Raw genomic sequence first — 23466 nt, 5'->3', positions numbered from 1 at the left:
GATTCAAGTGAAATAAAACAAAAAGAAAATACATGTAAATCTCAGAGTTCTTACTTTTACGTGGGACATCCTCGTCAAATCTCACATAGGATCCAAGCATAGAAAACTATTTGCAAACATTAACTGGTTTTTATGTCAAAAGTTTAAGCAACAGTTGACTTTGCAAGACAAAATTCATGTCTCACTTTAAAGTAATAGAATTTTACATTTGAATCACTAAGAATTTGAATCTAGATTGTTTGAGACCATTAACAGAGGCCAGAAAAAACTCGAGACAATTTTGATGTACTGGAGAGCACAAAAGGTTAAAATGAGTGTAAGGGATGAAGCCGCTCTCTCGTTATTAAGGCGGAGTCTACTCACTGACTTATGCACTGAAGCAAAAACAGTTACACATACATGCGTTAGAAATGACCAAGTGTTAACTAAATATTTTCATTTTTTCTTTTTCAACAGTTTAACATACTAATTTGGTTTAAATAATTATCTCTCATGCTGAATGCTTCACTTCTTTCTCATTATGTTACGTGCAGCATTAAGCTATAAAGATTTTAAATGGAAGTATTAAAATAATATTAATTATAGTAGCACAGATGTTTCTGCAAAGATAAATTGACATTAAGAAACACTACATTCTGACTGGCACTAGTAGTTGTTCATAAAAATAACCTGGAAAAAAAATAATCAGAAGTTGAAAACACCTATTTTAATGAACCACATCAGAGGGACTTTCTTAGGCTGTTAATGCCCACACCATGATTCACCAAACACTAAACAGCTTTTTTTTGTTGTTTTTAAGCACACTAACCCCAGTTTAAAGTAGTACAAATAGTGTCAAGTTTTATTAATAATAATAATAAACAACATTTATGTTGGTGTCAATTTTCTTCTATAATGATAATAACAGATATGGACATCTAAAAAGGCTTCTCCTTTTGTTCCCCAGAACACCAAAAAGATACAATCAGACATCAGCAACATAATACATGTATAGAAAGCCAGTCCTTCTTTCCTAATTTGGAGATTTGCTGGAAGGAGAATACAAAAAGCATTTAAAAAACCCTTATCTCCTCTTCTCTTACTCTTTTCTGAGATTCTTTGCTCTCTTTTTTTCTAATTTGGCTCTCCCATTTATACTATAAATTTCTCTATCTGTATCTTTACTCAGTTCAACATGCTTACTTTCTTTTTGCTTCTTTAACTTCTCTTTCATCCCAGCTGCCCTCCCCAAAACTCCAGCCTCTTTTGTTGTACAACCAGTTCTAACTACTTTTTTACTGTTTGCTTCAGGGATGGATACAAAAATATCACAACATTGTACTTCTAAGTGTGTCAGCTGCTCCCTGACTACTGTCTCTCCCACCAAAATAAGAGAAGGGCACTGAAAGCAGCTTACCCATGTATAAAAGAAATGGAAGGATACCTCTTGCTACTGACTGCATGCATGCTGAAGATGATCTCTGGATAAATACCAGACTCAAAACTATGCCCTGCAAAGCCAGGCACCGTGAAGACTTAAAATAATGTTGCACTGTGCTCCAGCTTACGGACACTGACCCTCAAGAGACACAGCTCAGGCAAATCCCCTTACTGATGCAGTTTGTGGAGCCCGTGGAGTTCCCATCTGCACAGCTCTTATTGCACTGTCAAGATGTGTCTTAGGAATAACAGAGGATTTTCAGGAAAAGTTTGAAGGAAGTATTCAGCTTCCCACAAAAGCTCTTTCCAAGTAAAAGCAGTGAAAATTAAATCCTCACAAAGTGAAAAGTATTATGATCATAGTTTCAATTAGACAAAAAAAGTAATGATTTGCTCTACCCTCAGGGATCACAGTTTAAAAGCTGCTGTTCTACACAGGACCACCTGGATAAAACCATACTAATATAAATAACCAACCTAGCCAAATGTTCATTTGAGGAGATGAGGGGAAGCTAAAAGTGAGACTGCTGTCCTTGTTACAGCCATGAGTAAACTCGGGGTACAAATGATGGTGGCAAAAATTTTTGCTATGATATTTAATTCTTAATCCAGTTAATGCTAACATTATAAGCACCTAAAAAGGCTATATTTAACATTAATTGAGATACAACTGCATGTTCATTTTAAGACAGACAGATGAAGGATTATGAGGCCTGCATTATGAATGTTGAACTCATCAGTAAGTTGTCAATATACAATCTAGAGAGATCACAGGGGAAAACCCCAGACCTTGAAATCAGATTGGTAATTTTAATAAACCAGTATTAAGAAAAGACCTTGTGCAAAGGAAAAACTAAAATTAAGTCTTAAATCTAGGTTCTAGAGCAGAATACAACTTGGAAATATTGGGTTGGCAAAGCCAAATTGAAAAACAATTCTAACATTAATTTCCTAAATCAGTATTAGACAAGTCCTATCCATTTTGTGATCTTTTTCACTGAAGGTTTGGGGTGGGGAGTGGGGTTTTGTTTGGTTTGTGTTTTTTTTCTTGAGACAGTCCTGTATACAATGTGACCACATTTCCACCCAGTTTAATAAAATGATCAAAGCATTTTTATATTCCAAAGCAAACAGAATAATCCACTTTCTTTTTTGCATTGATAGAATGCTGAAAAGTAGTTTCAAGCTCTTTTCAAGAGTAAGTTGAAGGAATATTGTCAATGACATTAAAATACATAAACTGCATCTGCTAATTCATATCCAACACATTCCCTCCCAGAGATATTTTATGACATGCCTATCAGTTATTCTTGTTCAAATGACGTTCAAATTGTAAGACCTAGGACAGAGAAAGTAGATCAAGGGCTTAAAAATTCCACTCCTTGTAAAAATTTCCAATTGCAGTCAAAACATTTTATAAATCATCTAACATATAAACAGATATCTCTATTGCAGAGCCCAAAGCAGAAAAGAGTTAGTCGTTTATGGATCCAAACCTATTTTCAGTTGTTAAAGATGTCATTAACAAATAGCAGGATGTTCCCTGAGCAATCAAGCATAGAAATGCACAGAAACAGTCGTCAGACTCTCAGCATCACAGTGCTGCTGCCTGCCACTACAACAGGCGCGTTTAGCGCTGCATAGCACCCAGTGCACATACAGTTAATCAGGTTAAGGAACAGTACAGTGCTTCAGATTGCTATTGGTTTGGGTTTTTAACAACGCCATTTAAATTAGTATAGTAAGTAGTTCTGAAGAGCTTTTGATCAAATTGAAATTTGATCACTTCATATATAGGGAAGGAACCAGGCACCAGAAAAACTGATTCCCATGGCTGCTTTTACCTAAAAAAAACCCCAGAAGAATGTCTCATGACTAACTTCACAACCAGTTCTCCTCATAAAGTTAAGACCTGTATCTTATATAATGATGACTGTGGTGATGTCATCCTTATTCACAGATACCTCTGACTTCCCATACATTCATTAATGAGAATAACATCAGTTAAGAAGTGTTGATATTTTAGGACAGCACAGTAACCTAACCAAAACACCCCTCAGGAACCACTAAACACAAGCCATCAACTGTATATATGAATATGTACACTCAAACCAGTATCTACCTTTCCGTGTTTATACATCAGGTATAGGTTTAGCTCTCAAAGAGGCAAATTAGGTTTTCTTCTTACTTAACTCAGTCTTAGAATTTAATAATACAAATCTGGCCTATATCCTGTTTTTCAAGGCTTATTATGAAAACTGAGAGGGAATGTAAACCCATCTGGACTACACATACAGAGTTTATAAACACAACACAAACTCAGGGAAGTGTTACTTCCAGTTTCATTTTAAACATCTACCTTAAAAATGCTTTGAATCTCTCCTTCAAAGCATGTGCTTTTTCCAGTTGATTACAGAAGGAACTTAAGACCCTAAGTGGATGAATTGTGTCTAAGATAGATACTGGTAGTATCATGAATACCTTAAATTTTCTCTGCACTGAGAAGAGATATTGCCAAAATAACTGAAGGGCTACAGAGGCAAACACGGGATTTTTTGTAAATCAAAATGTGGCTATACAATATATATTTTTTTAAAAAAAAGTTTGTGTACTGAACATTGATCTTTATTCAAATTTTCCTGTTACCTTCAAACGCTCGTGCAGCATCTACCAGGTGGGACCAGTCTAGCCCTGTGGCAGTGTCTGGCAGGGGCATCAGGCCAGGATCATTGAATTTGGCTTTATCAGATAAGGACCCATCTGAGAACCAGAATTCATCTAAACAATAAACACAATAATTAGTCTTCCTATAACAATAATGTACAATTAATTTTGAAGCTATTATAATAAAAAAAAGTATAAGCAAAAAGTGCTTATCTTGACTTCTGTCTTTTCCTGTTCAATACTCAGTATGGGTGGAACAATTTTTAAACTTTGCCAGAATAAGATGGGAAGGGTTTCTAAAGGATTTTTTGTGCCACTTTGCACATGATGTGTTCTTCATATTTGCATGTGAATGCTGTGTGAGTAGGCAGCATCCATTCTTAAAGCATACCATATTAAACCTGAGCACTGAGCAGAAAAGTTGCTAGATGCACAAAATTATATTTTTAAGAAGGCTGTGAAACATGAGATATTTACAGAGTTTTGTTCTGAAACGTATATATTTCAGTTCGAGAAGCATTTAAAAAACATCACCTGCTTTTCTTTTAATGGAATTTTAAATTCTAGCCTATATTCAAAGCTCGCTTCCACATTAAAAATACTATGCTATTAGTTTAATATTTGTAGCTGTGTATCTGAGGATATAAGACTCATGTGTCAACCTCTACGTTTCAGAGTGAGCTGTAACTGTAGATAGATTGTATATTATTTAAAATGTATATACTATAGAGTTAGTTCAAACAGAGCTTTCAGTTACACAGTCTTTCATAAAGGTACCTCTCCTTAGGAGAGGAGATGTTAATTTTATAATTATCTTATTTACATTTTCCTTATCTATGCATAGCAATCTTCACTTTCATCAGTGTGAACACATTAAAATAAATGTTGCAGAACAGGTACACAGAGGTTCTTGAAACTGAACATAATCCAAATACATTGTTTATAATCACATTTCATGTTAACCACAATGCTTGTGATACTCTTGTACTTTAATTACATTGTACAGTCAGGAAAAAGAAATTTTGCTTCAGATATATCAGCTTCTATTAAATAAAAAGGATAAAATAGTAATTTTTCCTCAAATATTTCAGAAGGAAATTTCCATCTAGTTAGTCCAGTGATTCAGACTATAATATTTATGAGGAATATTTTGTCCAGGAAAACATCGAACACGAAAGTCAATGAAGGAAAAAATGCACATATACGAGAGGAAGATACACTATAGTTTAAGGAAACAGCATTGTCCCAATACCAATGAAAAAAAAGAATACCAAATTCCATTTGAATTAGTTTTCTGACCTAAAAATCGAAACCCAATAGTCTGTTATAGAGCATTCTATTGCACAGAACAATGATTAGAGCATATCATATTCTTTCCAGGCAGTTTGTTCCAGGAAAAAAAAAAAAAAAAAAAGGAACAGGAAAGTGAAGGAGCTCTACAAACCTCTGTCAAAAATTAGGAATCCCACAAAGCAAAAACAATGCAGAAGAGGTAGACATTTTTTTTTTCTGTAGAATTTACCTTGTTCTATAACCTATCTGAAAGACATAGTATTGTTATATTACAATTGGAAGTGGCTTGACAAGCTTCTGCAGAAATACGTTTCTCAATATTCACTTTCAGTATGCAAAAGCGGATGTTATACTTGTAACATACAAGTATATTCTACCTGTATACATATCTGTACAAAGATTTCATTTTCAGCTCCTTATAAACATACATTAAATCTTATCTAAGTTTACATTGGGGTGCAAATACTCTGGAAGATCAACATCAGAGCAGTCTCTGAACTTTTGTATATGACCTGGGAATTATAAGGAGCTTATTCATGTAAGTGCAAATGTTTTATACACCTCTGTTGTGGAAAATAAACAGAATGCCTTATTTGAAAGGCTGGCAAGCCAGCTTCTGGTTCTCGACCAGCAGGCAGGCCCTAAGGGACAGTTCTTGCTTTTGTGTGATCAGCCTGCAGAGGCTAACTGTGAAACCTGTCAGGAAGATGCCTGTTCCCAGTGCGATTCTGCTGGCTCTCCAAATTGAAGTGTAGGAGTGATATATTCACCAGTAGTCATCCTTCATTATGCATTGTCTTTGTGAGAACCTAGTTCACCTTAGGGTGGATCCTGCTCAGCCCTGCATAAAAACTGACAGAGCAATTCAACTGCAGAAAGCCTGACAGAATAGAGATTTGAATATTGATAGCTCCGAAAATGCAACTGCTCATGCTGATGGCTTAAATTATAAGTGGAATAACTGAACAGGCATGAGTATGCCACCACAGAATAATTCAATTGCAAGCTATAAATTATGTGAAGGGAGGATGAGTGAGGGTGCTGCTGAGTGGGGAGGAGAATAAAAAGAAAAAAAAAAGGAGGATCTCTAACGATATATATCTCTGTACTTTTGCATTTCAGGGAATACTGTTTGTATTTAAGGAATGCTCTGGGTTAGATGAATTATTTCTTGCCTCTTGTATTTGCACTTCCTCACTGCTCCTCTTACCTCACTGCTACTTCCACTTTTTCTCTGTATGACTGCTGCATTAGCTGACTGCCAGCCTATTAGCAGACTTTCTCATGGACACATGCTCACATTACTGTTGCTGTGGAGGACATGTGCTCCCAAAAAATAACGCACTGCAGGCTGTCTGTTGTCTTCCTTTTTGGTTTGTGCAAAGGTGGCAAATTGTGCTTCAGCATGCCCACCTCTGTGCCCAGGAGGATATGTCTGATCTCACGGGCCACTACCTTCATTGCCCACAAGACTGGTTTTGAAACAACACAGATTTAGCCCATATTTCCTTTGAGATAACAATATAAGTGTTACCTTTCAGTTTTAAAGGTTATTTTTATTTGCTGTACTCCTTTTGGCACAAAATCACTGATCTTGTGGTTGCCAATCCTTTCAGGTATGTCACTCTCTTCCTACACTTAAAAATTTTTTATTGTTGATACATAAAAGTTTAAAGGATCTAGAAGAGTCCTTATTTTCATCCAAATTATATGATCAGGTTTCAACAAACCTTCTCAAATGGACTCTAATTGATCCCACAAACCTCCATATTAAAAGAGTAACTAGTTACACAGAAAGGAGAAAGATTAACCTGATGTATTCTTTCCTACTTCAAGACAAGCATCCTACTTCAGCTGGAATCACCACTTTTATGCAGAGATTATAGATTATGAAAAAGTATCTGTTAAGTAGTACTCAAACTTGGCATGTCATTTAACATACAGATTTATCTCAAAAGATGCTGTTGTACCTGAAGGAACATACTGAGCCACATGCAGACATAAACCCTACTGTCTGCTTCCTGTTCTCTCCTGCAGTCACTGATCATACCCCCATGGCCATCTGAACTGCCTTCTGAACCCTTCCCTTCTTCAGCATTACCTAAGGTTGTCCAGAGTCTCCCTTCAAAGATGTCAGCCTACTAGTAGGCTTTCTCATGGACAGATGCTCACATTACTGTTCTTACGGCAGACACGCACTCCTAAAAACTACTTTTCCCTTCCTTTTTGTTATTAAAAATAGTCTTATGTTCTGGTATGGTGGATTATTCACTGTATGAGATTCTGTAACAGACAACATGTGGTTGTAGAAATTATTTAATCGAAAGCCTTTATTTGCTTACTGAAAAACTAATTTCCCAATTGTTCATGTTATACATCATCAGTACACAGCTTCTTATCAGTGAGGTTTAGTTTTGGATTGAAGCTAACACTGGAAGTAAGCCGATTTTAAGGTAGACTTTGATCTAATAGCATTGTTGCAGTACAGCGGCACTTTTGGCAGCATTCTCCCTACGGCAGGTATAAGGTGAGCATTTCTGAGTTTGTTAGTGTATCATTGCAAAATATTCCCTTCTTTATGACCTTCTTCACTGAAAGTATCCTGCACCTTGCTCCTTTTGCCCCAGCACAGCAATGCCATGCCAGTGCATCACTTAAGGCATTTTTCTTTCCCCTTTCTTTTTGTGCCTCATAAAAGGAGTGGATCACAGTGCCCTCAATGCCAGTCAGACTGCTTCCATGTGTCCTCGTGGGTTTCCCAGTTGTGTTAGTATGCTAGTTCTGTATCAGTGGTTCTCAGTGTTTTCATTCTTTCCTTGCTAGTTCAACTGCCACAAATTTGCAAGACGGGGGTAGATTTGTACCTGCAACCATGTATGGCATGCTAAAATCACTCAACATGAACAGCACCTGTCTCAGGGAATCTTTAATGTCCCTAAGGTAAAATTCCTGAGTTCTCAGCTACATGAGTTCTGCTTTCTGGTTTAAGTTAAAAATAAGATAAAATAGAGGAAATCTTTCTACATTTATTTACTGTGTACAATCAACAGCACACAACTGGCATTTCAGGCTTTCTTCTTTCTATCACTTGCCCCAGTGATAAAATAATAATAATAAAAAAATCCTATAGCTTCGTTTTCTTGTCTCCTTCCCACAGTGAACATTGCACACAGCTGACATTTCTGTTTCCATATTTGCATGGTCTGTCTGATAATTCTGAGTTCCCAGTAAATTGAAACCTTTTAGGTTGCCTATTATGCTTTGGTTTTGGTGCTGCCTTGCTTGCCTATTAATCACACTCTTCTTTGCTAGTGGGATCTTACAAGACTTGGTACTGCCACAGTATTTCACATACTACATGCTGCGTAATAACATGCAAGAACGTATCTTTCTAAAATGAATTCCAGCCAAAACCACATTATTTCCACTGATTCCTGTAAACATTACATATCAATAAAATTAAAATGTCTTAAAATCACAAACATACGTATTTTACAAAAGACATTACTATGACAACTAAGAATCTTGATACCTGAAACTACAACCTCAAGCTATATTTATAAATGAAAAAGAAAGCTCACGTAACCACTGCTATAGAATGTAAATAACTACCATGCACTTATTACAAAAAACTTTCTAATAAGAGTCAAAATTAGTTTCTTACATAGAAATGCTGACTAGCCTTACTTTGAAAACAAAGATGGACAAGTTATAACGTGTTAGTTTTCAGAGTGTAATTACAGATAACCAATTAAATCTTCCTTGAAACAGCCATTATAAAAGAACTTATATTGCTGGCATTGAATGGCACTTTTATAACACTAAAATCAGAAGTCAAAAATAGAGCTTGTATATGAAAATAGCAGAAACTACCTTGGATATCAACAATTAGCTTCATTTTGACTGACAGGATACTAGTTTCATGGTTTTTTCCCAGCTATGTGTATAAATAACTTTCTGTATCTAAACAGCAGGAAGAATGGCAAATAAGGTGTTTAAGATAGAACTAATACACAAAATACTAAAATTTTGCTGGCGGAGAAGCAGTGCGCAGCTTGAGTGCACACCATTAATTTCCTGGTGCCAATCTCCAGACGAGAAGCACACTGAAGGTTTGATCCCACTGCACATTTACTTTTACAAGAAATGGCTCTAAAAACACAGCCTTAACATAGAGAAAGAAAAAAAAAAATACAATCAGAATGCCTGGTTATATACGTAGCTCCTTCATAGACTATAAAATCTACTGAAATAGTCTAATGAACAAAATGGGCCTTCATTCTCTGTCAGTAAAAGCAAAGAATATTTTCATATTAAATTTATAGTAGTTTCACTCTGATAGAAGAATATTTTTAGAACGGTAAAAGGTACACTACGCATGCATTCCCCTCTGAAGCAGGAATTTAACAGTCATTTGTGATACCAGTTTAAAATTAACCAGTGGGTAATGACTAAAACTCAGCCTCGTTGCTGAAGCCGTTACAACTAGAAGAGTGTTTTGTATGTAAGGCTTACTTCTGAAAGATAGCAAGTGACTGTTAGTTCCTGAAGGACACGGTGAATGACAGAGCCCTTTTGAATACTATTTCTTTTAAATAATCTTTCTGCATTCTCTCTGGACACATGTGCCTACAAGTGTTTAATGTTTTCAATAAATCCACCCACAGCTTCTTAACCATGGACTTCAGAGTTTCCAATTGCTCTACTATTTTTTTTTTTTAAATACAGTCAGCTGTGACGTAATATTGAAGTATCTAACTAAAAGGTTCTTTTTTTCTTTATAGATTTCATGTCCCTTATAGGTCAGCCTAAAGTAACTGAGAAGTGATTTAGCAATTTTTTAAAAAACAATTCACTCTCATTAAATATATAAATACGAATATGGATATGCAGCCTAAAGATATGTATCGGACTGTGTAGATTTGGGTTGTGGTATACAAGCATATACATTTTTCACAATTTTCTTTGGTTTTTTTTCTGTAACTTTCATAATTTTCATTTGATTTGTTCCATAGAATTACTACAGACTTTATAATTCATCACTCCATATTGGAATTATTGCAAGATGAGCATATAATAAAGATCTTACTTATGAAGACCTCATAAGTAAACAGATATCTTCATAAAATAATAATTTCATACCCCAGACTACTCTTTTTTTATGTCATTAAAAACAAAGTGTTATTTGCAAAGGTTTTACTAACATATTTTAAAAAAAGTATGAGCTAATCCAGTTTTGAAATTGCAAATGACAACTATTACATATTTCCTTTTAAGATGTTACGAAAAGTATCACCTAAATAGAAGCTGTCCTTGTTTAGCTATTATTTTGAATATATTCATGAATATTTCAGTAATTTGAATGCACACAAAAAATAAACAAATAGAAATATTAAAACAGAACAGGCCAGCTTGGCTTAATTAAGTCACCACTGGAAAATAAAATGGTAGCAAGAAATATCTTCGGTCAAATATTTGTTGCCTGTCACCAGTCTGATGAAAATTTTTTTGGAAGTGGATGCTATCTCCAAACATGATAAATCTGAACTGATATTAAGGCAAGCATAAGCTTGCACCACTGACCAAATATGCTTTTACTAGTATATCTAGCACACTGATTTGACATTTCATAATTCTACCTTAAAAGTAAAACCTCACTTAGTATTTGGTGATTTGTTTATTGCAAATACTCCAAACTCAGCACTGACGGTGGTAATCACTTACTTCTCAGATTTCCCATTCCAGGAGTGAGGCTCATTCTGGGAGGCAACGTGCTGTGATATGGTGGAGTAGTGCTGAATAAGATATCGTTTGGCAGGGCCTGGTCTAGCATGGAACTTCGAGAGCTGGCATATGAAGATCCTCTTCGATTGCTACATATACTCTCATCAGATAGGGTACGGTAAAGTGTCCTCCGTGGAGAAAGGTTTCCATAAAATGAAAACTAAACATAAAAATACAAAGACATAAGAACATGTATTACTAGCTAAAATGACACAATCATATCTCATCATCAGTTTTTTGTAGCATTTTTCTGGGCAGGCACTTTGGAATTCCCAAGCTAATACAGAAGATCAGAGATTTGTTCCACCATATCAGATCTACTGGGGCCTCAAAAGAGTTACAGAACAGGACTTCCATGCCTCCTGTTGATATTTTGGAACACATCATCACGTATTTATCAGATACTCTATTGTTGCATTAGTTCTGAAATGTTAAATGAAACCTCCATAGCCTTATGACAGAAATGTCTTCCAGAAATACATACAACATTACCAACTCTTGCAACATTTATTCAAGACAATATATAGAACTTTGATTTTAATTTGACATGACTACGCTTTAATGCTAAACATTCTGAACCATATACGGTGAAGTATAATTCAGTGGACAATAAAAGTGACTTGAGACACTGCATCTCTCCAGATATCATGAAATAGGTTTAGAAAAGAGGATAATAGAGTTCAGTGAGACCTGTTTACGCATTTCAAAAAGTTACTTGAACCACAACCCAGTTATCGACAATAAAACTATGTTACTGTATTGTAAAACTGGGCCATTCCACTTCATAAGCCATTCTTCAGAATTGCAAATCCAGTTACTCTTCACATTTACAAGTGTCAGTTATTGCCTTAATTATTTTAACTGCTTTGTCCTGCATATAACAATTTAATGTCTTGTCCTGTTTTCTCCACAACGATGAGTTGCACGCCCGCTATGCGGCGTGTATGTCTAAGAGCAGTAGCTTTTAAAACAGTGAGTATAGCACAGAATTAAAGATATCTACATTGTTTTATTTCTCTCAAAACTTGCTCATTGATGAATTCTTCTAACAGGAATACACAGAAACACCATCCATGCCACAAGACAATCTTTAAAAAATTCTTAAGGACACTTCAGAGTGCTAGTTCAGGAAAGTATCTATCTTAATGATCCTATGGAAGATGCTCAATTGTTAAAATGCTTAACTGTGTCTCAGAGAAAATGGAGAGAGATATTCAGATTCTAATCTAGGAAAGCACCAAAATACTACATTGGTTCTAGATATCTGCCTGAAGGAGATATGGGCCACAGGAATAAACAGTATCCAAAACTTTATTTTAACACACATGTAAAATGATCACAACAATAGACACAAGCAGCACCCCTAAATGTACAGATAGAGGACAAACACAGCATCCTTAAATGAATGGATATACAGAATCCTTGTACCGGCAGTGGTTAAAGAATATTAAAAGACCCTGAGCCTCACTAGAGACCACACTAGGCAAAGGGTTTAAAAGTCTTCAACCTCTGAATTGAAGGGGCTCTGATCCTCTTTCCTGCACTCGAGATTTCCAGCAAGCAACCTGCTGCAATTCTATAAAGTCTTTAAAGACTGCTCACCAGCTATCCAAATATGTTGACTGTTGGAGCTTTATATCCTTTCAGGGTGTGACAAAAAAATAAACATTATCTGATCTATGAAGAATCATAGAATCATAGAATGGCCTAGGCTGGAAGGGACTTTAGAGATCATCTAGTCCAACCTCCCTGTTGTGGGCAGGGATGCCACCTCTCAACTAGGCCCGGCAACACATGGGGACCGAGTGGGAATCGAACCCGCTACCTTGGTGTCGGTCATTGTTGTCAGCACCGCGCTCAAACCACTGAGCTAACCAGCCCCCTAAAGAACAAGGTAAAACCAAGCCAAAAATATGACTTGATTTCGTAGAATCTTACATATCCAGAAGACTCCCTCGTGGCTCCGCTGTCATAGACAACTGACCCACCTGTACCAAGATTACTACTCTCTATGCAGGCATAATCAAAGACTGGATGCTGCCAAGTCCTACAGCTGGGGGATCCCTCGCCAGTCACAGCTCATGTTCTCTCTTGCTTAGCGAGCTTTTGTTTGGGTGTCTTGGGAGGGGAGGAGGACAGTAGTAATTTATCTCAGGATGGCCACACCCTCTCACTCCTTGTTTCTTATTTAGGTCGTTAGAAACATTAGCAGTTCTTGAAACAATCACAGAAAACCAATTATTGTGTCAATCATAAATCATATAAACCTTAGGACATTATTCATGAGAATTCAGACACTTACAAGTACATACTTAACATACTGCACATTAAAAAATACATATGATCTGACTTTTAAATTCAACTCCACACTTAGAGGATTCCCCTGTGTTACTTCAGTTCAGACATGATGATTATGCTGTTCAGCACATTGTAGAAACACAGTGGGTTAAGAGAACACGGAGTTAACATCGAAGTGTGACAACTGTCTCAAGTAATTTAATTGCTTCATACTGTATTCCACATTAAGAACGGGATTCCGAATCATATACACTTTGAGAAGCAGTAAATTTTAAGTTCTCTACCCACTTTTTGTGAACTTTTAAATATTACCAGTTGCCTTCATACTATAAATATTAGATGCATGCTCTACGCTAGCATTGACTTTTGGAGCAGTTGCTGCTGATACCTACATGAAATTGTGGTTCAGACTTCAAACAGAATTTTTAGTATTGCGTATCACAGGGCAGGTTATATATATGCCTTAATATGATGTGAAGTGTATAAATCTAGGCATCCAACCTAGCAAATGTTACATTTAATCTCTGAAATTGTAATTAAGTTGCTCAGCCTGTACCTGTATTGGCTCACGCTAAACAAAGACATACTTAAACAAATACTGTATTTCATTCATAAGCATCACACTAGATGTAATTTTCATATTGTGGCAAACCATATTTTGGGACTTATGGTCAGTGTTTATAGCATCCCCATGGAATATACTTAGCTTATACAAAATGATATTGTCCTCTCTATAGCAATTTTGGGAATACCAGAAATTCATTTCTAGTGTAACTCTGTCTGAGACACACAGAGTCAAAAGAGAGCAGCTAACCTTTCTTCTCCCCTCCTCCATAGAGAGGCTGTCTGGCAACATCATCTTCAGAAAATCTTCTTTGGACAAGACTTGCTGGCTTTCAACAATGGCACTCCTCACAGAAGTCTGGAGTGGACTCGATGCAGACACAGCATCAATATCATCATACACTCTGTTGAGACAATTAGTGGTTTAGCATGAGAAGCAATAATGCTCTCGAATTTGAAAGACTGCATTCATTTTCTGTCATAACATAAAAATTGTTAGAACTCTCTCCTGACACAGTGTAGACTTATTTAGAATTCTTTTTCAATCATTTTATATTTATCAAATTGCTTGTGGGTCCAAAATTAAGTTCTTAAACCACTGAAAAATAAAATTTAGGAATTCTAAAGAACGATTTTAAAAACCATAATGCTTGTTTCTCCTAGCTTGCCTCTCTCCTTTTTACACACCACACTCCTCTACTGTTAAAGCTCTATTTACATCAACATTTCCAATAGTTCATCACAAATAATTTTAATTTTACTTCCCTAGTAAATAAGAAAATTATTATTTCATAGTGTGATAGCGTATTCAGCTTCACAGTATGGCAAAATTACTATGGTTATCAATGGCAATGTTTGAAGTGTATTGATGATCAATTGTGCCACATGCAAAGTGTGTTTTCTTATCAGCAATTTCATAAAGCTCTTTAGATAAATAAAACAGCTGTCTTCCTTAATTATCAGCATATAAAAAGTATTTATAGTCATTTGAAGACTGTTAAACTGAACTACTACCTTTCAGCTTCCTTCCAGTGAGAAAGGCAAGGAAAAACTTCAACAGGGTTACTTTGGAAATGCAACTGAAGGTACTAGAAATTCCCAAATACACACATTTGAAGCCATTTCTTACTGCAAAGTGCAGGATAATCAGTGACTGTCTTCAGCACAAAGGAAACAAGCTGTGCTACGGTGAAGTGTAATTCTCAGTGAATTATATCCTATAGTGGCACAACATTCAGCAATTGATCTGATTTTCATCATCAGTGCTAATTAGAGATGTTATTTTATTTCAACATAATTACCCTAAGAGAGATATTTCCTCTCTGTGATGTATAAAAAGTTTTCCTAGAAAGAAAGAGGTGAAGCAATGCTGTATGCCACAGAAAAAAAACCCCCTAAAATATTTTCTGATGTATGAAATAGTGCCATATTCAATTAGTATTTCTTAAATGGAGTTAATTCTTGAAGAAAGTTTTCTAAATTGCTGTGGTTTCAGTCTAAATACAATGATTCATTAAGAAATTTTGTTCTATGGTTCCATCCAAAATAAAGAGAAATTGTTACAGAGTTCATAAACTTCAAAATGCAAAAACCAGTGGGAATCAATGAAGTTACCTCTTTCTAAGTGAAAATGCTACTATGACTGAACAATTTAAGCAAATAAACCATTGCAGTGGAAAAAAAAATGAAATCACCAGTACTATAACACAAAGAAACACAAATAAGCAGGACAGGAAGGTAGTAACATCTACTTTTGAAAATAAAGAATTTAAGAGTTTAACTTCAAGCTCGTATTTCATAGCACATATATTGTAGTTTATATTTTTAAATTTGAATCTTGCCATAAATATGCACACATATGCAATGTGAGATATCAGATGCAAATAACCCATTCCCATTAAACAAAGAGTAATCCCATATAATGCATCTTAAAATTGAGTACTACATGTCAGCTTGTCAATTTATGAAGATATACAGGGCTAATCATGATTTATTGAGAGATAGAAGTGAATAGCTTCTGCATAGAAAGAAAGCAGGGAGGTTATGTAGAGAAGATGATTTTGAAGATAATGGGAATTTAATGGTTAGTTTTAAACTGCAGATTCAAACATTACTTATTACTGCTGCAGCACTGGAAAAAGTATCATTTCTCTGTTTGAGATACTGCATCTTTGACTGCAAGCCTTTTTCTTTCAATTAAGATAAACATATTTCTCATGAGCTACTCCTGTGTTAAGCTGTATATATAGCTGGTCGTTAGACCTGGTCTGAATATTTTCATCTAAATGTCACTTGCTGGAAGAACACGTAGTTTTACTGAAGGCTGCATTGTAGAGTCTTGTGAAGAGAGGGTCAGATATATTCATTAATCAACTGATTTTTTCTCTTGTGGGGTCCTAACCATGGTGTATACATGCTTATCAAAAACAATGTCATAAAAAGATACCAAATACTAACTAAAATGCCAGCACCTGGCACTAATGTTCTTAAATTATCTACCAGACATCACCAATACACTTACGGTCAACTCTCTCAACTGTAATGTATTAGCTAATGTAATAGGCAAGCAAGGCAGCACAGCTTAATACAGAAATATCAGGAAGTAAGCTTTTTTCCCTGCTAAAGTTCCTGAAGATTTGTAGAAAACGTCTTTAAGACATTAACAAAATTGTTCCTTCCCAGTTGTTCCCTAGAGATTCAAAATGGAAATTCAGAATGTCTGCCAGGCATACGTTTTTGTCTACACACTTTCCAAAATTTCTGTGGGCTTCCTTTATACACATGGGGAAAAGCTATAACTGGATAGAACAGTGGCGAAAACAGTATCCTGTGCTGCTGCTGTCTATTTTTCTTTTTTTTTTTAAAAAAACCCATTACCTTTGATATATAAAGGTACAGAACTCCCCCTCCAACCATTTAAAAGTAAAATGGAATTTAATCTTTCGTTTTTCTATCCTATTTTAAAATTTTTTGTCATTACCCTTCTTCCCCCAACAAAATTAAACAGAGTTCTTACTCATGGCATTCAGAAACTTCAGATTCTTCAGGCGTAGGACTTCCTTCTGACTTTTTCCATCCAATAACATATTTACTAACTGCTCCTTGTCTGTGGTATGGTTTTGAAACTGATCCAGAAATCTGTTGACTACTGTTCTGTGACACTATGTAGACTTTGGAGGTATCTAGGGAGCCACTCTTTTTAGAGCAATGTGTTGATGGGCTTCCTGAATGATGTGACCCACTGGAAAAGTGAAGAAAACACACAAAAGCAAAATGAAATCTGCTATATAACAAAAAATCAGAAAAGCTTAGCCTAGTATGCAGCTATAAGTCTTCATATTAAGTTTTTCTCAAGGTTTAAATCTAGGTAGCAATATTGGCAATTTTCTACACATCAGCAGTGTATAGAATCAAAGGATGGTTTGGATTGGAAGGGACCTTAAAGATCATCTAGTTCCAACCCCTCTGCCATGGGCAGGGACACCTCCCACTAGACCAGGTTGCTCAAAGCCCCACCCAGCCTGGCCTTGGACACTGCCAGGGAGGGGACAGACACTTCCCTGGGCAACCTGTGCCAGTGTCTCACCACCCTCAAAGCAATTTGAGAACAGAATTGTGATGTGCTTCTAGCACAAGCAGCGTATATAATTCAATTTCCTGAAATGCAAACCCATATGAATTAAAATTAAAAGACTAAGTTAAAGACATATGTATAGAGTTTGTGCATGCGATTTTAACTAAACATGTACACACACGTTATTAATGGTATAAGTCCATTTACATCAAGAACTACATGAGAAATTACTCCAAATATATTTCTAATTATAAAACCTAGGTGCTTTTCCATTTCATGTTAATTTTGACAGTTCACACCACTTTAAGCTGTGTCTTTCATTCAGTACCACTGAGAATTTAATATTAACAGAGGTAAATTCCAGTTCAATAACAGTCCCCTGTATAATTTTAATAGCCTCTTTTATTATGAATAATAGCACTAATAGGCACTAATGAAACCTTTTACTGAAGACTCTCAAAATTATATAAAACTAACTGAAGCAAACATTTCCTTTAAGAATAAATTTTGTCTTTGCATCTTGGAGGTGAAGCAAGCAAACATTTAGAAACCAAGTGCCTTGCCTACAATTAGAGGCTCAAACATGAAACAGCATCTCCTAACTTTCCTTGCTGGTTTACGGATACTGAACACGGTGCTATCTCTTAATGCAATCCCAACAGCATTGGATTCATTCACAGAGGAATGTTTCAGTGTTGCTGAAAGTGTAACAGACAAAGCTACTTTGCTGTCTGTGCACAGTCCACTACAAGCAATGCACAGGTACACATTTTGCTAGATCAAATTAAAATGCCTACGGTGGAAGAAAGTTGAATCATTAAGGCAATGGATTAATAATTTTGATGACAGCTAGTATGTGCATTTAACCCTCAAAGCAATTTACTTTCTCTCCTATCCTCCCTCTTTCTCCTCAAAAAGTAGAAACAAGATGATGACATTTAGGGAAGAAAAATAATGCCAGTGACATTAAAAGGTTTTGTGCTTTTGCAAATATGCAAATCAGTTTTGTAAAGAAGTGGTGAAGAAACTAATTCCATTATGAAAAATTGAAATCTAAAGATGAAGCAAATATTGAAGTACAATGTAAAATACATGCTAGATTAACAGCAAGGATATCACCCAGAAGATTTTAGTCTTCTATTTGTAAATAAATTTAAGAAAAATTGAGCATCCGACCTCATTCTGTAGTTTTTAAATAAGGCAATATTTTTGAAGTGAGGAAATAAAATTCCCATAAAAGCCTAGTTTTAGATAATGAGTTCAATGCAGTGATTGGAACAAGCAGTATATATTCTTAGGATCCAAAAAGATGTTCTGGGTGAGAAACAAAGCAAAACTTAAGGCAGTGAAGTTAAATTGCTTCAGCTACAGTAATGTGAAGATACTTGATAATTCACATGCATAATGAATATAAAACAGTAGCAATAAAGCCATTAATATCAGAGCTGTGAGACAATACTGTGCATAGCTCAAGTCAGTCTTGTAGTTTGAGATACTGCTTCCCACGGCAGGTTTAATTCTGCAAATCTTACTTAGACACTATAGTATTACTTTATTCTGGGTGTTCTTTATCTGATGACATTAGAGAATCAGGCCAGTATCTTTAAACCAACCAACATCTGCCCCGCGTACCACTTCATCTATTCAGTACACACAATACAATTTCAATAAAGAAATGTTGGATTAATAGATCAATGACAGTTCACCAGTCTGTGGGCTTCTTTCTTGGGAGTTTAACACTGTTAAGCTACTGCAGAACAAGTTTACTACTAAACATTCATAAAATAATTGTGAATGAATGCCTCAACAGTGTTACAATTTAATCACCAATAGTGTTAGAATTTAATCATTATAGACTATGAAGAAACACAATCCCAGTGTCTGGCTGCAAAATATATAAAGGAATCAGCAGCAATTATCACGCATTTATATGTTAACTCACTTGCGTCTATTTGAACATATTAGTATTGCAGCATCATAAGTATAAAATGAGATATTTTAATAATATATGCCTGTGGGTGCTATAGAGTGATACCAACTTGTAAACTCAGCTGAAAAGTTATTTATCACTCCAAAGTAATCTGAAGGATATGTAAGCAAAGTCTAAATTTAAGTCACAAGTCAGATATTTTCCTATAGCAAAAGGATTTGGCACAGAAATTAGAAGGTGATAATTTCAAAAGATTGCCCAATTCCACATTGGCAATAGCAATCTCAATGTGACATATCAACTCAACAATAATTACTACTTTGCAAATGCCTAGTTAAACTCACTTAAAACCTACATGCTTTTTTTTTTTTTCCCCATTGAAGTGGCTGCCTGGCACTTTAAATACGACAGCTGCCACACAAGTGCTGAGAATACATATTCTAGCCATTAACAATCTATTTTAACTCATTATGATTAAGTCCTACAAACACAGAGTTTATTTCTAGCACTTTATAAGCCTCAATATGTAAAATTGAATCTCACCACACACAAAGCAAGAGTAAATCTGGAGCTTCTGCATTATCATGGGGGTAGAGAAAGCTTAATGCAAAAGTATGTACCTAGTTTTCACAACACTCTATACAATAGTCTATACTATCTTCTACAACTCGGGGGGAAAAAAAATCTAGAATTCAGAGTAAGTATACAGTACTAATTCAGTCAAGTTTATATACTATGTCAAGTATATTAAAAAAATGAGGATGCAAAATATTATTTGGTTATTTTCCTATACTGCTTGACATTGAAAATGGGAAAATCAGAGGGAAAGAAGAACAATTTCCTTCCATCATTTGCTGAGCAGACACCTTGAGACATAGACTAAAGCTTCAACTTCAAAGCCACTCTAAAATGGGAACTGAGAGACTAAGGCAAGCAGTTGTAAAAGTGTACTTTCAAAGTTTGCTGTACAACATATGTACTATCTACACATTCCATTGGTAACAAAAAGAAGAGCTGAAAATCAACCAGAAATTCAATCCAACAAACAAAACTGTGAAGCACACATCACAAAAATGTAAATCTGGGGGAGGGGGGTTGGTATGCAATGCATACTATGTGTACAAATTGTCCACTGCTATATGTACAAATTGTCCACTGCAATTTTTCTTATTTCCCTCAGCACTAACTCTCTGGTAGTTTGCTGCACTGTACTAAAACTCAACCAATGAAACGAAAAGTATGTGGAATTAAGTTCTAGGTGCAAGCTTCACTTTTACTCAGGGATGTTTCCCAACTTAAGAAAACCTAAGCAATGTACACAAGGTCACATATAAAACCTCCATCAGATCTCTGATTAGGCAGAGTTATCAAAAACTGCCTGAAAATTGCTAATATCGGCATTTAAGCACAACAAGAAATCAAACTCCGTTAAGTGCACTTTCAAAGAAAGGTAAACAGAATAACCACAAAGAAAACAAGTTCTCTGTATGCTAATCTATAACCCCAACCCCTAATTTGTCAGAAACACATACCTGGAATGAGAGGAGATTTCACTTAGGTCTCCCATGCTACCTTCAGCTGTATGACTGGTAGAAACGGCAGAGGCGTAGCTATGAACAGCATAGATTTTTGCTGGATCATCATCTGGCCCAGGAGTTTCAGAAGACTCGGTCCACTGCTCAGCACGACAATGTACTCCAGACCTGCTGCCAGCAAGGTGCAAAGGGGCCAGAAGAGGAGCAGGCATGCAGGGAGCTGTATCAATTCCACTGTCAGTAGAAGCTCCCTTTATATATGTTAATCCAAGCAGCTCAGGATCCATCAGATCTCCAGAACCAAAGTGTTTTTCATCACTGTTGCTGGATGTATTACTGGATAAGGTGTTGCTGCTTGAGTGGCTTGAACAGCTTTTGTCTCCAATCTTAGGAACAAGAAAACAAACAAAAAAGATCGCCCTCAAGTTAAATATTAAAATATTTATTTTCATATAAATTACTGAATTTACGCCATTCAAAGACCATTTTATTCTTTTTTACAGTACAGTATAATAGAACTGCAGAGTATGAAAAAACCTAATTATACCACCAGTTTCTGTGAAGTGAATTGCACAGCTGGCTAGACACATTAAAGGCTGATGTCACTGCAAATAAAAAGGGTCTAGTTCCATCCTCTATGGCAAATCTTAAGATCACACTTGAGTTTTCTGATTATAGAACCTGCTTAACATCCATAAAATTGCATTTCTGAACACTTAAAATAAGGATTTGTTAAAGCTAGAAGCATTGGTAATTACTTGTTTAAACAAGCTCTACTGCAAATCTGAAAAATACCGATGACTGAATTATCATCGGCTTTTTCTCAGTGTTGGCGAAATATGCAGCTAATTGGATCAAATCCAATTGGATGTGTGGCTAGTTAAATTGAAGCCAATTGCAATATATGTGTACCAGCTGAAAGTAAATCAAGTCAGAGGGCTCTAAGCTAAGCATGGCTATTAAAGTGGAATAATTATGTCAGGCACTTGTGTCAACAAAGTTTGGGTTTGTGGGTTTTTTGTTTGTTTGTTATTAGAAGAAATTTTATAGAGAGTTGGACCAATCTATCTACGTCACAGAGTAGCCAGAATAAGTGCAGATGGACTTCTATTAGGTAATAGAAGTGGGAAGAGTGACTAACTTTCTTACAAGATCGCCCTCCTAGCAGACACATATAAACATAACTGTTGCTCACACATTAAAGCAGTTAGACAGGGCAGCCTTTCCAGAAATGATACCTCTACTCCATATGGAAATTAAGAGGCCTCAAAATTTGTGGAATTTATTTTAGAAAATAAAGGAGATGTTACATTTACATTCTTTTTAGCCTTTACAAGATGGCTGTCACCTTAAAAACAACTGAACTATCGAAAAAAATACAATAAGAAGATTTTCCAAGGAGAGGGACTTGGAGAAAGGTATCTGGAGAAAAGACACGTCACTTCTTACTGTATACGTAGAAGGGAACCAAAATGGAAAGAAACAAGGATGGGAAGCTCAAAGGCATAAAATTAGACTCAAAAGATGCGGTGCATGTATGAACCTCTCAAAAAATTTCTTCTATGTTGCTGAACGTACATGCTTAGCCTCCTTCCTGATCCTGCAGGCAGCAGAGAATCTGGACAACAGCTATTGATACAGACATCTTGAACTGCTTGAAGTTCACTATGGCAATAGCTTAAATCATTTTATGCATTTCCCTGTGCCAAGAGGAATTTTGTATGAAAGTTCAGCATGTCCCCAAGACAGCCTAGACTTTTCTTCTAATGCTCAAATATTTTACAGAGTTCTTGTATATCTGCTGTGGCCTTCAGTGTGAATTTTACTGGCTGGCAGACATTCATGTGGCAAGTTGAGCTGAACAAAAAGGTGATGTACAAGAGAACATTACAAGGTGATGACCTTTTTTTTTTTTTGCTTTACAGTAGCTAACAACAAAATAGCCTCATTTTATTAGTATTGTCTTTATAATAAAGCTGGTTCTTACTCTGTATAACATAGTTATTTTGCACCTGCACTACACGTATGCAAACACAAACATAATCCAATTACGAAATTTTCCGTTCAGATTCTCAACATCCAAAAACCAAAAGAGCTTCCGCTAGCATAGAACTCTGATTGAAGCTAAGCAAATTCATTATTTAACTTTGGTATTGGTGCTCTGTTTAATACTGATTGTTTCATATACTGATTCTAGCTGTCTGTCAGCTTTGGTTTAAAGTAAAAAACCCTATTTTTTTCTTCACATGCATAATTCTACAACATGCTTCTGTTTATGATAGTACTTTTTTTTGAGAAGTATGGAGCTAGATTCTCATAAGGCATCAATTTAGACAAAATAAGAAAATGGCCTCATATTCTTACCAATGTAAATCTACAAATTGTGTACAGATTCCTACTACATA

The 23466-nt window shown here is 35.8% G+C and overlaps 1 protein-coding gene across 1 annotated transcript in view; it reads right to left on the bottom strand.

The window, feature by feature from the left end:
• Positions 1-23466, bottom strand: part of SIPA1L2 (signal-induced proliferation-associated 1 like 2) — a 74154-nt gene that overhangs the window by 5968 nt on the left and 44720 nt on the right. Inside the window, exons 13-17 of the mRNA XM_009878167.1 lie at positions 21059-21447; positions 17039-17263; positions 14273-14426; positions 11101-11320; positions 4066-4197 (exon numbers count right to left, since the gene is read on the bottom strand). Of these exons, the coding sequence (XP_009876469.1) occupies positions 4066-4197; positions 11101-11320; positions 14273-14426; positions 17039-17263; positions 21059-21447 (1120 nt within the window). The remainder of the gene's footprint in view (positions 1-4065; positions 4198-11100; positions 11321-14272; positions 14427-17038; positions 17264-21058; positions 21448-23466) is intronic.

This window comes from Apaloderma vittatum, unplaced genomic scaffold, assembly GCF_000703405.1.
Source record: "Apaloderma vittatum isolate BGI_N311 unplaced genomic scaffold, ASM70340v1 scaffold20361, whole genome shotgun sequence".
Taxonomy (NCBI): domain Eukaryota; kingdom Metazoa; phylum Chordata; class Aves; order Trogoniformes; family Trogonidae; genus Apaloderma; species Apaloderma vittatum.
The sequence above is the reverse complement of the archived record's forward strand: the minus strand, read 5'-3'. Positions and strand labels throughout refer to the sequence as shown.